This window comes from Berghia stephanieae, chromosome 3 (genome assembly GCF_034508935.2).
Source record: "Berghia stephanieae isolate SIO BIC M18660-M18661 chromosome 3, UCSD_Bste_1.3, whole genome shotgun sequence".
Lineage (NCBI taxonomy): Eukaryota > Metazoa > Mollusca > Gastropoda > Nudibranchia > Aeolidiidae > Berghia > Berghia stephanieae.
Genome location: NC_088362.1, coordinates 62,750,948 through 62,766,185, shown reverse-complemented (window position 1 = coordinate 62,766,185; position 15,238 = coordinate 62,750,948). Strand labels below are relative to the sequence as shown.

At 37.1% G+C, this 15,238-nt stretch overlaps 1 protein-coding gene across 3 annotated transcripts in view; it reads right to left on the bottom strand.

Moving 5' to 3' along the window:
- Positions 1-14,824, bottom strand: part of LOC144968163 (uncharacterized) — a 21,783-nt gene extending 6,959 nt beyond the window's left edge. For 2 of the 3 annotated variants that reach the window (XM_078906197.1, XM_078906199.1), the window contains exons 1-3: positions 14,373-14,579; positions 10,568-10,617; positions 268-2,061 (exon numbers count right to left, since the gene is read on the bottom strand). In XM_078906197.1, coding sequence (XP_078762323.1) covers positions 268-2,052 — 1,785 coding nt within the window. In that variant the 5' untranslated portion in view covers positions 2,053-2,061; positions 10,568-10,617; positions 14,373-14,579. Of the gene's footprint in view, positions 1-267; positions 2,062-10,567; positions 10,618-14,372; positions 14,580-14,751 lie in introns of those variants that run through there. The other variant, XM_078906198.1, reaches the window with a different exon arrangement.
- Positions 14,825-15,238: the final 414 nt, after the last annotated feature.

The following is a 15,238-nucleotide window of genomic DNA, read 5'->3' as shown; positions in this document are numbered from 1 at the left end:
ATTTGACAATTTAGGAGTATTTTCTATTTCCACTCTATTCTGAGTCATGAACAGCTAACTATGAAGGAAATAAGTTATAACATAAAATAAAGATTTTCAGATTAGTTTGAGGCATTCTAACATATTGGAAGTCCTATTTTGGGATAGCAGTAAAAAAAAAAAAAAAAAAAAAAAAAAAAAAAAATATATATATATATATATATATATATATATATATATATATATATATATATATATATATATATATATATATATCACAAACTTTACCCTGCTTGCAGCCAAATGTAGCGGAGTGTATCCCCTTATGTCTTGTGAATTGATATCGCAGCCTCTTCTCCACAGGAACCCTACTATCTCCTTGCATCCAGCAGCCGCAGCTAAATGGAGGACAGGAGCGCGTCCTTGTGCAGATGTAGCGATTGCACCGTGCTTTAGGAGGATGGTAGCTACTTCTAAATGGCCTTTCGTAAAAGCTAATTGCAAAGGAGTTCCTGCGTATATGTTTTTGACATTGATGTTACATCCCAATTTAATCATTTCTTTTACAATGTCGGGTCTTCCAAATTTGGCTGCAATGTGAAGAGCTGTATCAAGACTCGGGGTGATGATCTTTGACGGATCTTTGGTTTCTTTGAGTCTGTCTCTCATCAACATCATTGCAATGTCTTTGTTTCCAACTTCAATAGCCAGAGTCAGTGCATTTTTATGTTGCAACACAATATCTGGACTCGTGCCTTCCTCCAACAACTTGTTGGCGATGTCGTTGTGCCCATCGCGGATGGCCATGTGAAGCTGGCAAATCGACTGTAGTGAAGCCACACGACAAGGAGATCCAAGGTTTAAATCTCTTTTCAGTGGTGGACAGATTGGCAGAGTGTCAATTTTGGCAACGAGATTAGAATTTCCTAAACGCTCTCGAATTTTTATTCTAATTTGATTTTGTAAACGATCTGGAACTTTTTCTCCTTTGATAAAGTTAATGACATCAACTTCGGCCTGGTCGTGGAAGGTTAATTGGTGACGATGTATGAAATACATATGTTCATATCGGCAACGAAAATGAAAGGAAGATATTGTGTGGGGGTTTATAGAAAACAGTATGGCACGGAGTAACAATGTCCTTGACATCCTGTCACTTTCGTTTCCCACTTTGTTTGGTCTTGAGTTCACGAGGAAAATAATTGGTAAAATGGTTGGCATGTCGTGTTCATCTGGATTAAGCATCCGTTTCATTGGATCGGTTCCCAGATGCAGCAAATATCTTGCCAGTTCGTATCTGGGTCGTCTAGGCATGATGGCCATTTGAAATGCCGTGTATCCTATGTTGTCCTTTAATTCTAAATTACAGCCGTGTTCTCCTAAGAAGACCATGCCGTAAACATCGTTACTTTCAATTGTGTGATGTAAAGCCGTTCTTCCATTTTCGTCTTGTGCGTCAATATCACAGCCATTGGCAACCAGCATTTCACAGATACCAAGCATGTCCGTGAGAGTTTTCCCAGCGTTCATGTTGTTGATCGCGGGTAACGCAGCCATCAGTGGAGTTTTCCGGTCACACGTGGACAGGTTGACATCGCAAGAATGATCCAATAAAACCTGGACGACATTTTTACTCACGTTGGAACATGCGCGATACAAGGGTGTCTGGCTTACGGAATCCGGCTGGTCTATATTCGCACCTCGCTGGATGAGAATTTCAGCACATTCATGGCTGTCATACCAGGCACAAGCACCAAGCGGTGTCACCCCACGGATGTCGGTGTCATTTACACGAGCCCCCATCTCCAACAGGCGGCGTACGATATCGGGGCGATTGAGTTTGGCTGCCATGAAGAGAGGAGTTCTTTGAAATTGGTTACCAGCGTTGGGGTCGAACTTCTTGCTGGACATGATGATATTTACACACTTGAAGTTCTTGCACTGTGCAGCCCGTGTAAAAGCCGTTTCTTGTTGACATACAACATTCACGTCAACGCCTTGTTTCACCAAACATTTCACAATTGTCAGGTCTCCCACTTTGATGGCATCGTGAAGTCTTCTATATTTGGCCATTTTGGTCTCCTGGTGAAAGAACAAAAATAATTTGTCAGGAGACGAGTCAGTAAAATGTTTCACAGTTCTGTTGAGAAGGAAATTGCAAATAATCTAAATCATCACACAAACTTTTGAAGCCCAACAACATGCAATGTAAAACACTTTGAAAGATAGATTGGAATAACAGTTGATCAGTTATTTGACTGAAGTCACTTTACAACAGAGTTGTGCAAAAATCATGGCTATCATTCTAAAAGGTCTTTCACTCACAATGGGGTATCAATGAATGTTGATCGTAATAGTGTAGTGGCAATATATACAATTGCATAATTCCTTTTAAAAAATTATTTTTAAAAATACGTTCCAGTTTTCAAAATATGTTTAGCCTTTTGAAAGCAAAAAAAAAACAAAAAAAACAAACAATATTTAATTTCAAGTATCTTTTAAAAAGTTGATGTCTTAAGTCACCGGCGTCACTAACAGAATCGTATCATGGAGCTGTTTAAAATCTTTAAAATGTACAAACTGTTAGGATCATTGTCTCTAAAGGGAATACCCTCTATAGACAATCATCCCCCTTCTTTCCTCTTACACGGTATGGAATAAAAATGGAAACAAAACAGTCCTTCGACATATCTACTTCCCTCGTACTGTCGTTTGCTTCGTATCGTCGTCTATTTTTATCATCACCACTCGACAGGCTAAAGCCCTAGAGATCAGCCGGAAATAGGTGCAATTTGTTATTGATTGTTGATGGCTTTTGAGAAATTTAAAACTTATACTGCTTTAGTATCGTATTTTGATACTGTAATGATTACTATTAAGACGATCTAAAATGTTATTAAGCTTGAAGATTAAGCTTGTTATGATGTCTTTGTATTTTACATAATATTGCGTTTGTTAGAACAAAAAAATATTTGGTATGCATTTGGTGGTTTTAACTCATTCAATCCTAGAGACTTTTGCTACTTTTCAAAATTGGAAGAAAAAAAATGTATTAAAAATGAGCATGTACATAGACAGTTTTATTCAGCTACCATCAACATGTAAAAATTAAAAACTTTAGCTTTGAACCTGCGCCTATAACTATAATTTGTCTCAGAAAAAAATGTAATGAAGAGGCATGGATTAAAAGTAACCCAGCTAAACAACGGATATAGTCGGATAGTCAATCATTTCATCTTGTACTTGTACTTGTCAGACCCGCGAGTCTGAAGTTCGAACCCAGTCGAGGCAGCTGATTTTTTTTTGTTTTTTTTTTTTGATGTTTTTATTCTTGTATTTTTCTTTCTCCTCTGGCACCGTTTTATCGCACACCGAGTGGTTAAGGCATTGCACTGTGACCCGGAAGGTCCCGGGTTCGAGCCCCTCTTCAGGCACTTTCGTTTTTTTTCCTTGGGCAAGATTATTAACCCCAATTTGCTCACTGTGACAACACGGGTGATTCCTGTTGACACCAGACATCTTGTTTGATGAATTATCTATATTTCTTCATGGAATGCCTAGGTGACGATATCTTATGATGTAAGGCAAAATTAAATTTAATTAATACTTAAAATATATGATCTAAGTAGTAAGGGATTTATTTAATCAGAAGTATTAGTACTTCAGATCGTAGAATGCTATTTAGCTAGAATATTCACATTCCTTTCTGTATTTGAGCAAGCCTGTCGATGGTAGATGAAATCATTTCATTTTAAGAGCAAAATTGTGAAACAACTGGGCAGAAAATAGAACAGAGGTTATAAGTGTTAACTTTTACAACCAACGTGAAGAGGGAAGGAATACGACAGGGACCTGAACGCAATTATTAATGTATACGATTCTTTTATCTCTTTGTATTTATTAAACGAGTTATTTTTTATCGTGCCCACTAACACAAGCTTGCGAGTATGTGTTATTGCACGATAAAAATAGAACGAGTTTCATAAATACAAAGAAATGAAAGAATACGTTTATTCCACCCTTACAAGTACAAGTAAGATTATTAGATATTTCGTGACCAAATGTTATGGTAATAGTATTAATACTTCTATTCACCATAATTTGTATCCTGTCTCTTTCTGTCCCAAAACTAAAAACATTGGATTTGTATTCATACGCACCAAAAGATTATTTATAATTACCAATCAGCTGTCTTTTACACCTAATTTCACACCAATAAAATGTTCGAAAATATTCTGCAATCGTTGAATCATATTTATTTTCATTCAACGCGTCCAAGGCATTATTCAACGATTTCGTATTTACTAAGAAATGATAGGGTTTTCCAATAGGAGGGCTGAAATAACATTCCACCCCTCTCATAAATAGTAACGCGTAATGATATCACGTTTACAATATAATTTGTCAGATTATCAAAAGTTGAATTTCACTAAAATTAGATTTTTGAAAAAAGATATCACTTAAGTATTATTATTATTATTATTATTATTATTATTATTATTATTATTATTATTATTATTATTATTATTATTATTATTATTATTATTATTATTATTATTGAAAATGAATTATACACTCAGAGATGACGAAATCGAAATGGATTGAGGAGTAGAATATAAGTTTTCCTACATTCTTGAGCTCTGGAATTCGAACTTCATTCCCAACGCGCGCACTCGCAAGCTCGTGAAGCGGTTGGGAACTCATGCGGAATTCCAAAAAGCGAGAATGTAAGAATCGTATAGTTATTAATATTGTATGCTTTATGGCTGTGTGTATTTATATATTTTAAAAAAAATATGCTTTGTGTTGATTGAAAACTAAAATAAAACAAAAATTGGAATCGCATCATCAATCTTATTTCTTTCTTTTCTTTTCTATGTCCAAGTATCGTGGAATGGGGTGACTTCCACCAGCCCCCAAATCTGCCCCCCCCCCCCCCCCCGATTGACAATTATTAAACAAATAATATGGTAAAATACAGCATTTCATAGATTCCACCCTTAAACACACTTTAATAAAGAACACCGGACATGTTAATGCAATGGGTGGGGTTCCTGACCTTCCATAGTGGGCAGGGAGGTACTTACTGTATCTTCTATCCCCCTGTATCCTGGGTGGGGTCCCTGACCTCCCATAGTGGACAGGGAGATACTTAATGTAACTTCTATCCCCATGTATCTGTTTTCCAACGTGCTTTCTGTATTTGTCTTGGAATGAGATTTCTTAGTTTTGTACTGGCCCTTGCTGAGAGGGAAACAGTCAATTGTTAGTTAATTTTGGGAGGTGATATTTTTTCCTTGTAAATCATCTCTGTTATGCACTAGTATTATGTTTTATTTACGTATTATATATATAATTTGTAAACATGTGAGTGTATTCCTCTTAGTGGGGACTAGTGTTAGTGTCTGGATGAGACATTTAGGTGATCTCAAACTAAGTACACTGAAAGTGTGCTCTTAGAATCTACATCTGTTCCCTATTTGAACCAATTCCCCTTTCTGATATTTTGGGTGCTTTGAATGTAAATCTTCGCGAAGTTCCGGGCTTTTGCCAAGATGAGGGTCATTTAAGTGGGGATCCTGACATCCCATAGCGGGCAGGGAGGTCCATACTGTGTCTTCTGTCCCCTTATATCTGTTTTCCAAAGGGAAAACTCTGTTCTCTGTCTTTGTCTTGGAATGAGGTTACTTGGTTTTGTCCTGGCCCTGACCGGAGTCTTGGCTGGGAGGGAAACAGTCAAATGCATAGTTATTGTTTTGGGAGATGATATTTTTTTCCTTGTAAATCATCTCTCTGTTATGTATTATTATATTTATTTTGAATGTATAATGTAAGCATTTGAGTGTATTCCTCTTTGTTGGATCTTGTGCTTGTGTCCGGATGGGACTTTTAGGGGATCTCAAACTAAGTACATTGGTGGTATGCTCTTGGAATCTACATCTGATCCCTATTTGTTCCCGCGGGTGGTTGGATGGGAGCATCACCCTTGAATCATATACCTATGATGTTCGCATGGGTGTACGATCCGATAGTGATGTTGTTTCTTCTTCTCTTTACTAGCCTATCCTGCTTCTTTGGTTTGTGATTGTATTTTTGACAGGGGATATTTTTTTTCCTGTAAATCTTCTGCCTGTTTGTCCTTGGTTATTTATAATTTAGCTTATGATATCTTTAGGTTATGATTTTGATTTACATTTGTACTATTTTTGTTAGATTGCTTGTTTTTTTGTTTCAGCGGTCTCTCATATAACCTCATTTGTGTTGGAAGAGACCTAAAGCAACAAACAAAAAAAAAACTATTTGTTCCCAGTTCCCCTTTGTCTTACCTTTTCTTGGGTGCTTTAATTGTAATTCTAGAACTTTTTACTATCAATTTTCCCCCTTTTTACTGGCGCTGATATAACCTAAATGTGTTGCAAGCGCCGTAAAACTCTTAAAAACAAAACAAACAAACAGGGCCATTTAAATCGATCGATATTTGAAGGACGAGTATTCTGGCCAAATTTTAAAATATGGGTTTTTTCAGAGTACAGCAGTATGGCCATAACATCGCAAGCCACACTAATACATTGCATCTGGAAATGTGGTATAACCAACGTTACCGTATGGTGCTTAAGTGTGCTTTTATATCGTCCATCTTAGCCATAACACGGTGGATAATAACATAATTGTTTCCATTGTGTTGTTATTGTTACCTTTAACCCGCTCCATACTAACCAAAAGAAAATCGTCACAGTCGTTACGATGCAACCGACATTTTTCTCATTCTGCTTTCTCTTGTTTTTGTCTTTGTTATAGTTTAATAATAATAATAATAATAATAATAATAATAATAATAATAATAATAATAATAATAATAATAATAATAATAATAATAATAATAATAATATCTTTATTATCCGTGAAGGCAATTCGTTCAATTGGTTACAACATAAGCATTATATCAGACCTGCATGCTCCTTCCGGTATTTGCCAAGCGTATATATTAATATTAAACGAAGTCTAACTTTTTGTGCACACGATTTCACCAGGCAAATCAATCCACGACTGAACAACTCAACTCACACATTAAAAGAATCCTTGTTCTTTGTGGGCAAAGCTTTCTGCTGTGTTCGGTGTATCTACATATCACTCTGTAATTTGTGTACCTAAACCTATCGAACTACAGGCACCATCGTGTTCTGATACGACTATTAGAAATATCCTATACCTATACTGTGTTGGTATTATGGGATGTATTGCAATTTCCCAATGGATTATTTATCACTAGTCACCTTATTTTATCTTATCTTTGTACAACTGTAGTAGCTAGTTGGGGATGTGGGGGTGGGGGACGGGGGACGGGGGGGGGGGGGGGGGGTGAATGACATTGAATAAGTGTGAATACATTTTTACATGAACGCGTAACAAAGTATCTACCTATATAACATGATATATATGTGATATATAATGCTTGTGTCCGTGTGTGTGTGTGTGTGTGTGTGTGTGTGTGTGTGTGTGTGTGTGTTATTGTCTATGGTGATAAATAGAAAGAAAAGGGAATAAAAGCTAAACAAAGATTCTTGAAACCAGATATAGTCTAGGTTAATATGAAGAATGACATAACTATTACCTTAAAGTTAAAGTACCGTGTGGCCTACTTTACTTTGCTGTGCAAGGTTAAGTAAATTATCATACTTTTATTTCTTTTGTATTGAATTGAATAGCATGACTTACTGTATTTGGATATCTCTACGTATCTTTTCTTACTGTTTTTTTTTTCGTGTTTTTTTTAAACCAGACACGTTTTTAAATATTTGGCCAGAAAACTCCTTCAAATTTCAATCGATAAAATTGACCCTCGTTCTTTACAAAAACTATCAAACTTCGCCAAGTCCCAAGTCTGAGAATTTTAGCCAAGATGAGGGTAATTTAAATCAATCGATATTTGAAGGACGAGTTTTCTGGCCAAACTTTTGAATATGTGTTTTTCCAGAGTTCGGCAGTTAAGTGATTTAAATCACATAATAAAAACACGATAGGATTGATGAAGGAGAAATCTTTGTGTCTTTCCAGTTCAATGCTTGTCACGACAGAATAAAGACCACCCTTGAAATGGGGTCAGGAGAAAAATAATTATACGATTACAGACCATAGAATTAAACGAATTTGGGTAATTCCTTGTTACAGACAAGGGTCGTTGGTTTTTCATTCTTATTTGATCATTATAACTCCCATTCATTCGAATGAGCCCATACAATGTTGTGTGCATCAAATCGTGTATTGCATCACTTGTGTTTGTGACGTCACAAATTGAATGCAACCGGGTGGGGTTCCCGACCTCCCATAGTGGCCGGGAGGTAACGTGCTGTATTTGTCTTGGAACGAGATTACTTAGTTTTGTCCTGACCCTGGTCAGAGTTCTTGGCTGGGAGGGAAACAGACGAATGTATAGTTATAGTTTTGGGAGATGATATTTTTTTCATTGTAAATCATCTCTCTGTTATGTACTGGTTTTTTTTTTTTAATTTTAACATATTTAATGATTTATAAACATTTGAGTGTATTCCTCTTAATGGGATCTTGTGCTGGTGTATGGGTGAGGCATTTAGGTAATCTCAAACTAAGTACACTAATCATGTGCTCTTGGAATCTACACCTGTTCCCTATTTATACCATTCCCCTTTGTTTTACTATTTCTTCAAGTCCTTTTAATTGGACATCTAGAATGTTTTTACTATCCAATTTTCTTCCTTTTTACTGGCGCTGATATGACCTAAATGTGTTGCAAGTGCCGTAGAACGCTTAAAAACAAACAACAACAAAAACAAACAAACAAATTTAATGCATGGCCAGAATCGACGTCTACATTTATACAGGTCTGGCATCCGAACCCACTTAAGGGCCTAGTTTAACTTTGTTGTAATGAATGATATTTTGCGTCATTTTTTTCTATTACAAGTCCCAGGTTTGAGAGTTTTTGAGCGGGTGGTTGGATGGGAGCATCACCCTTGAATCATATACCTATGATGTTCGCATGGGTGTACGATCTGATAGTGATGTCGTTTCTTCTTCTCTTTACTAGTCTATCCTGCTTCTTTGGTTTGTGATTGTATTTTTGACAGGGGATATTTTTTTTCCCTGTAAATCCTCTGCCTGTTTGTTCTTGGTTATTTATAATTTAGCTTATGATATCTTTAGGTTATGATTTTGATTGACATTTGTACTATTTTTGTTAGATTGCTTGTTTTTTTGTTTCAGCGGTCTCTCATATAACCTCAATTGTGTTGGAAGAGACCTAAAGCAACAAACAAACAAAAGAGTTTTTGACAAGATGAAAGTGAAGGAATGCGGTTATGTGGTCCAGTGGTATGACACTCGCTTCCGGATCGGGAGGTCCTAAATTCGAGCCAAGCTCGGCGCATAGATGACTCCTTGGAAAAGGCCCTTTATTCTCATTCTCTCACCGTACTCAGGTTTAAAATGAATAACTGGCCGTTAACAGCGTTGTCTCTGTCGAAAAAATGCAATGTCACCTAAGAGGCGTCATGTCTCGTTCTACATGTTACGTGTTGCTGTTATCGAGGACCCCTTGTAAATCGCTTTGAGCATGTTTAGTGGATATTGCGATAAAAGCTCAAGTTGTTTTCTTTCAATCGATCGATATTGAAAGGACGAGTCCTTCGGCGAAGTCCCAGGTTTGAGAGTTTTTGACAAGATAGCAGTCATTTTACTTTTGATTTATAGAACGTTGCTGGCCAAATTTTAAAATTCTTGTGTGATTTTTTTTCTTCTTCTTCTTGAGGTTCGCTCAGATGGTAAGTCTATTATCCACAAGATAGGGTGTTTCTTTTTTACGAAACCCATACTCTCAGGTTCACTCCCCACTGGTGTACACTTCCCTGAGTCTCAGGTTCACTCCCCACTGCTGCCTACTTCCCATAACTTAGTCGGATATTGTCGGGTTTCGGCGGGTTTCGTAAAAAAGTAAATGCTTTTTTACGAAACTTGCCAAAACCCAGTCCCAGATTCACTCCCCAATGGTGTACACTTCCCTGAGTCCCAAGCTCACTCCCCACTGCTGCCTAGTTTCCATAACTTTGTCGGGTTTCGTCGGATTTCGTCGGGTTTCGACGGGTTTCGTAAAAAAAGAAACACCACACCGGAATGCTGCTGTCCTCTGGAGATCCTCAAGACCCCCTTGGAGCTTACTCCTCATGCTGGTTTGGGCAGTCACTGGCCAGCATTTTCTCCTAAGGGCAGAGAGAGGGTTTGGGCAATTCTGCAGTTTTTTATGGTTGTTTTTGTTTGTTTGTTTGTTTTGTTTTTTGTTTTTTTTAAAGAGGACAACAGAACTCAAAGTGTTAACCCATCGTTCACATATGTGCAGGTCTATTAACCGAACGCAATTTTTATGGGCTTGATTAATATTGTTGTAATGGACAATATTTAGCGTTGGTTTGAGAGTATTTTCACTACAACAATGAGCCCTTAACAAGTTGGGTTATCAGACCTGCAAATAAGTGCACGTAGTGACTACCACAAACAAGACCGCAAATTATTGTAAAGTGACTTAGTCTGCATGAAATACTGAAAAATAGAAGCTTACCTGTTACAGTGAACGGTTCTTCTTCTTCTTCTTGGATCTTTCTCTTGTACCTGTAAAATAATGAGAAGATGGTTGTAGAATTTAAAAATTGATATCATTTGACCGTAGTATAGACAAGAAGGGTAATCATCAAAAGGGTTGTGAACGACGTTTACATATATACAGGTCTGACATCCGGACGCAATTATGGGCCTAGTTTAACATTGTTGTAATGGACAATATGTCATTTTTTTGGGTTGAGATTTCCATTACATAAATAAATAAAATAAAATTCCCTTTATTCATCCCATAGGGGAATGTTTTTTTCTAGGGTCTAATACAAGGGAAGACTGGAATAACTCAGGCGTCACTTTACACCTGAGTACGGTTTGAGAATGTGAGTAAAGAGCCTTTCCAAGGACTCAACTATGCGCCGCATAGAACGAAACTGGAACCCTGGACCTTTTGACTCGAAGGCCAGTGTCATACCACATAATTGCGTTCGGTTATCAGACCTGAAAGTAATATGCGCTCCTACTAGCTAAATATATAAACAAAAATATCTCACTAGTCTAAATTTCATATGGGGCAGCGTGACTCAGCGTTATGGTCTTTGCTTCTTACCCAAAAGGTACGGAGTTCAACTACCCGCCTCGTTGTGTGACCTTGAGCAAGTCACCTCGCCCTAGCCCACTTTGCGGCGCTGCACTGCGACTGACGCCTAGGTTATTCCAGTCTTCCCTTGGAATAGACCCTAAAGACAAATCATTTCCTCATGGGGGTGAATAAAGGGAATGTTATGTTATTTATTTTTATTTGTTAAATACATAAGAAGTGAATAAATAAAATAATAAAAAAAAAACAAAATAAATTTATTCATCCCAAAGGGGATTTTTTCTCTAAGGGTCTATTCCAAGGGACGACTGGAATAATCCAGGCGTCAGCCGCAGTGCAACGCCGTTAATTAAGCTAGTGAGAGGTGACTTGCTCAAGGCCACACAGCACAGCGGCGGGTGATCGACCTCGGTAGCTTCCGGGTACGAAGCAAAGACCGTACCGCTGAGCTACGCTACCCCTTGCCCCGATAGACTGGGAGGTATCTCTTTATCTCACTCAATCCTAGAGTTGTTTTATTTTTTGTTGCTACTTTTCAAAATTGGAAAAAAAATGTTTTAAAAATGAGCATGTGCATAGATAGTTTTATTCAACTACCATTAACATGTAAAATTAAAAACATTAACTTTGATACTACGACTATAATTTGTCTCATGAAAAATGTAATAACTAGGCATGGGGTAAAAGTAACCCGGGTAAACTACGAATGTAGTCGGAGTTAGGGTTGAGCAAGCTATTTGATGACAACTTCCATGACCAGTTATGATAATTTGATGAATCCCTTGCACGTAGCATGTTTTTTGGAAACATATTATACGTATTCCGTTTCAGTTTCAACTAATGGATTATAGTTTCATGAATATGTAAATATATCAGTGACAAAGGGTAACAGCCGTTTAGTTAAACTAGAGCTTTTATAATATCGCAATATCCACTAAATGTGCTCAAAGCGCTTTACAAAGGGTCCCTGACCAACAGCAACACGTAACATGTAGAACGAGACATGACGCCTGTTAGACGATATTACAATGTTTCCGACAGACAACGCTGTTGACGGCCAGGCACTCATTTTACACCTGAGTACGGTGAGAGAATGTGAATAAAGAGTCTTTTCCAAGGACTCAACTATCCGCCGAGCGAGGCTCGAACCTAGGACCTTCAGATCCGAAAGCGAGTGCCATACCACAGGACCACGTAGCCACACAAAGACTTAGTTAGACTTAGTAGTGTGAACTCTGGTGCCTCTCTATAACTAGAGTCTATAATAATCTTTCCAAGATTTTTCTACAGACCGGACCTACAAAATATCTCTGTCGTCAATCTGGAATTTAGTAATGTATTTATGTCTCTATTGTTTTGTTTTTGTTGTTGTTGTTGGCTGAAGAAGGGTTTTGAGCCCGAAACGTTCCATGTTTTGCTATTGTGTTCTTTTTGAAGCTGTTATAGTCATTGTTGTGCATTACTTTTTCAAAATATTATAGACTCTAGTTATAGATAGTACATCAGCGTCCAATGCAAAATACTATATAAAGTATAGATAGATCTAAGATGACGTCACTCAGGCCTTTATTATTGTTTTTGCCATCCGCGTTTGTGAGTTGTTCTCACTAAACTGTATTAACCAGACTATAAAAGTTCATGGTTACACAGCGTTTGTGTGTTGGTCCGTTATACTTCCGGATGGCAATGTTGTGAACTCCTTGGCCAAGTGCATTCTATCTATACATTTTACAGACCATAACTAATTTCACGCAGATTGCGTGGGCTTCTGAACGCTGAAACCGACGTGTATTTATTTGCAGGTCTGATAACCCAATTCCACAGAGGCTCATTGTTGTCATGGAAATCTCAAAAAATGACGCAAAATTTTGTCCATTACAAAAATGTTAAACTAGGCCCATAATTCGGTTCGGATGTCAGAACTGCATATATTATATAATATATATATATATATATTATATATATATTATATATATATATATATATATATTATATATATATATATATATATATATATATATATAATTCGGCTGAAACTGAAGGCTGAAGGGCATTGTTTTGTTTGTTTTGTTTTCTGTTGTTGTTGGTTTCGTTTGTTTTATTTTGATGTGTTTGCATTATCTATTTTTTCGGGGTTTTTGTTGTTGTTGTTTTTCTTTTTTGTTGGTTGGTTTTTGTTTTGTTCTTGGTGTTATTCTCTAAGAAAACAACTACCTTCTTTCTATTTTGCATGACTATAATAATATTATAACAATATTCAAGCTTTGACCGACGTAATTGTACGTCGGCCTTGACCTTCACACGTCATACTATTATGGATACTTTGTATCTCTTCATTTTCCGAAAATAACAGGTGAAATCATGAAAAAAGGAATTTTCAATAAGAAAAAAAAAATAATTAAAAATGATCTTTTACATAGCGCAATATCCACTAAACGCGCTCAAAGCGCTTTACAATTGTACCTGGCCAACAGCAACATTTTACATGTAGGACGGGACATGGCGCCTGTTAGGCGATATTACAATTTTTGCGGACAGAGACAACGCTGTTAACGGCCAGGTACTCATTTTACACCTGAGTACAGTGAGAGAATGTGAGTAAAGAGCCTTCTCCAAGGACTCAACAATGCGCCGAGCGAGGCTCGAACCCAGGACCTTCCTCTCCGAAAGCGAGTGTCATATCACTAGACCACATAGCCGCACAATAAGAAGTCTCCTTAAGAGTAAACCCTTTAAATATCATTTTGTGAATCAACAATGATATACATATATAATATATACAAACAAATTTGGTCATGATGTCTAAATTGCCGTATTCTACAAAACCCATGTTTTAGATTTGGCCAGAAAACTCGTCCTTCCAATATCAATCGATTTACATGACCCTCATCTTGGGGGAAAAAAAAAAGAAAAAAAAAAACACCTCTCAAACCTGAGAATTCGCGTAGTCCCAAGTTTGAGAGCTTTTTTGCCAAGATGAGGGTCATTTAAATAGACCGATCTGGCTAAATTTTAAGGTATGGGTTTTTCCAGGGTACGGCAATATAATGTATATATAAAAATATATGCTTGAAATGAAAATGTGATTAAGTTCATGGAGTTGTATGATAATGATGATGATGGTGATGATGATGATGATGATGATGATGATGATGATGATGATGATGATGATGATGATGACTACGACAACGATGGTGATCTGTATACATACCTATGCAATTTGAATCCAATTATAAAAAGCAATGAAATGATTGTATTGTTAGTGTATTATGAATAAAATGCGATGCGTTGACGACCTTTAAAAAACTTATTTCTATCTCTTTAACAATTCGTTAAACTAAGTACAGAATACAGAAAACATGGTCTGTCCGTCGGCTATTGCTATTTCACTCCACTGTAAAGCAAACTGCTTCACGAATCGGACAGCCTCAGAGTCTACCAAAATAGTCGCTGGATAGCCTCCAATAGCTGAGTACAGCATAAATTCGTCATGATAATAATAATAATAATAATAATAATAATAATAATAATAATAATAATAATAATAATAATAATAATAATAATAATATATCACCAATGGACAATGTTACCTCAACTGACCATAACTCAATCAACCAGCTAGCTGACCAATGACTAGAGGTAGCGGTGGCGGTGGTGGCGGTCATTGCGTTACCGAAAGTTAACTAAGAGCTCGAAGTCGAAAATAGTTCATGGGAAATCGGCTCTTTTGGGTGCTGGTGAGTGACCAATCGTCTCTAAACGGTAAGCTAGTATTAGCGCGAACGTGCTTTGTATCGAATTAACCAGTAGATTTTTGACCAATCAAAATATGAAATTCGTGACACACCTTCACACGTGCTCGGACAAACAAAGTTGTTTGTTTATGCGTTGTTTTTTTTGTTTTTTTTTTGTGTGTGTGCGGCTATGTGGTCTTGTGGTGTGACACTCGCTTTCGGATCGGAAGGGCCTGGGTTCGAGCCTCGCTCGGCGCATAGTTGAGTCCTTGGAGAAGGCTCTTTACTCACATTCTCTCACCGCACTCAGGTGTAAAATGAGTACCTGGCCGTTGACAGCGTT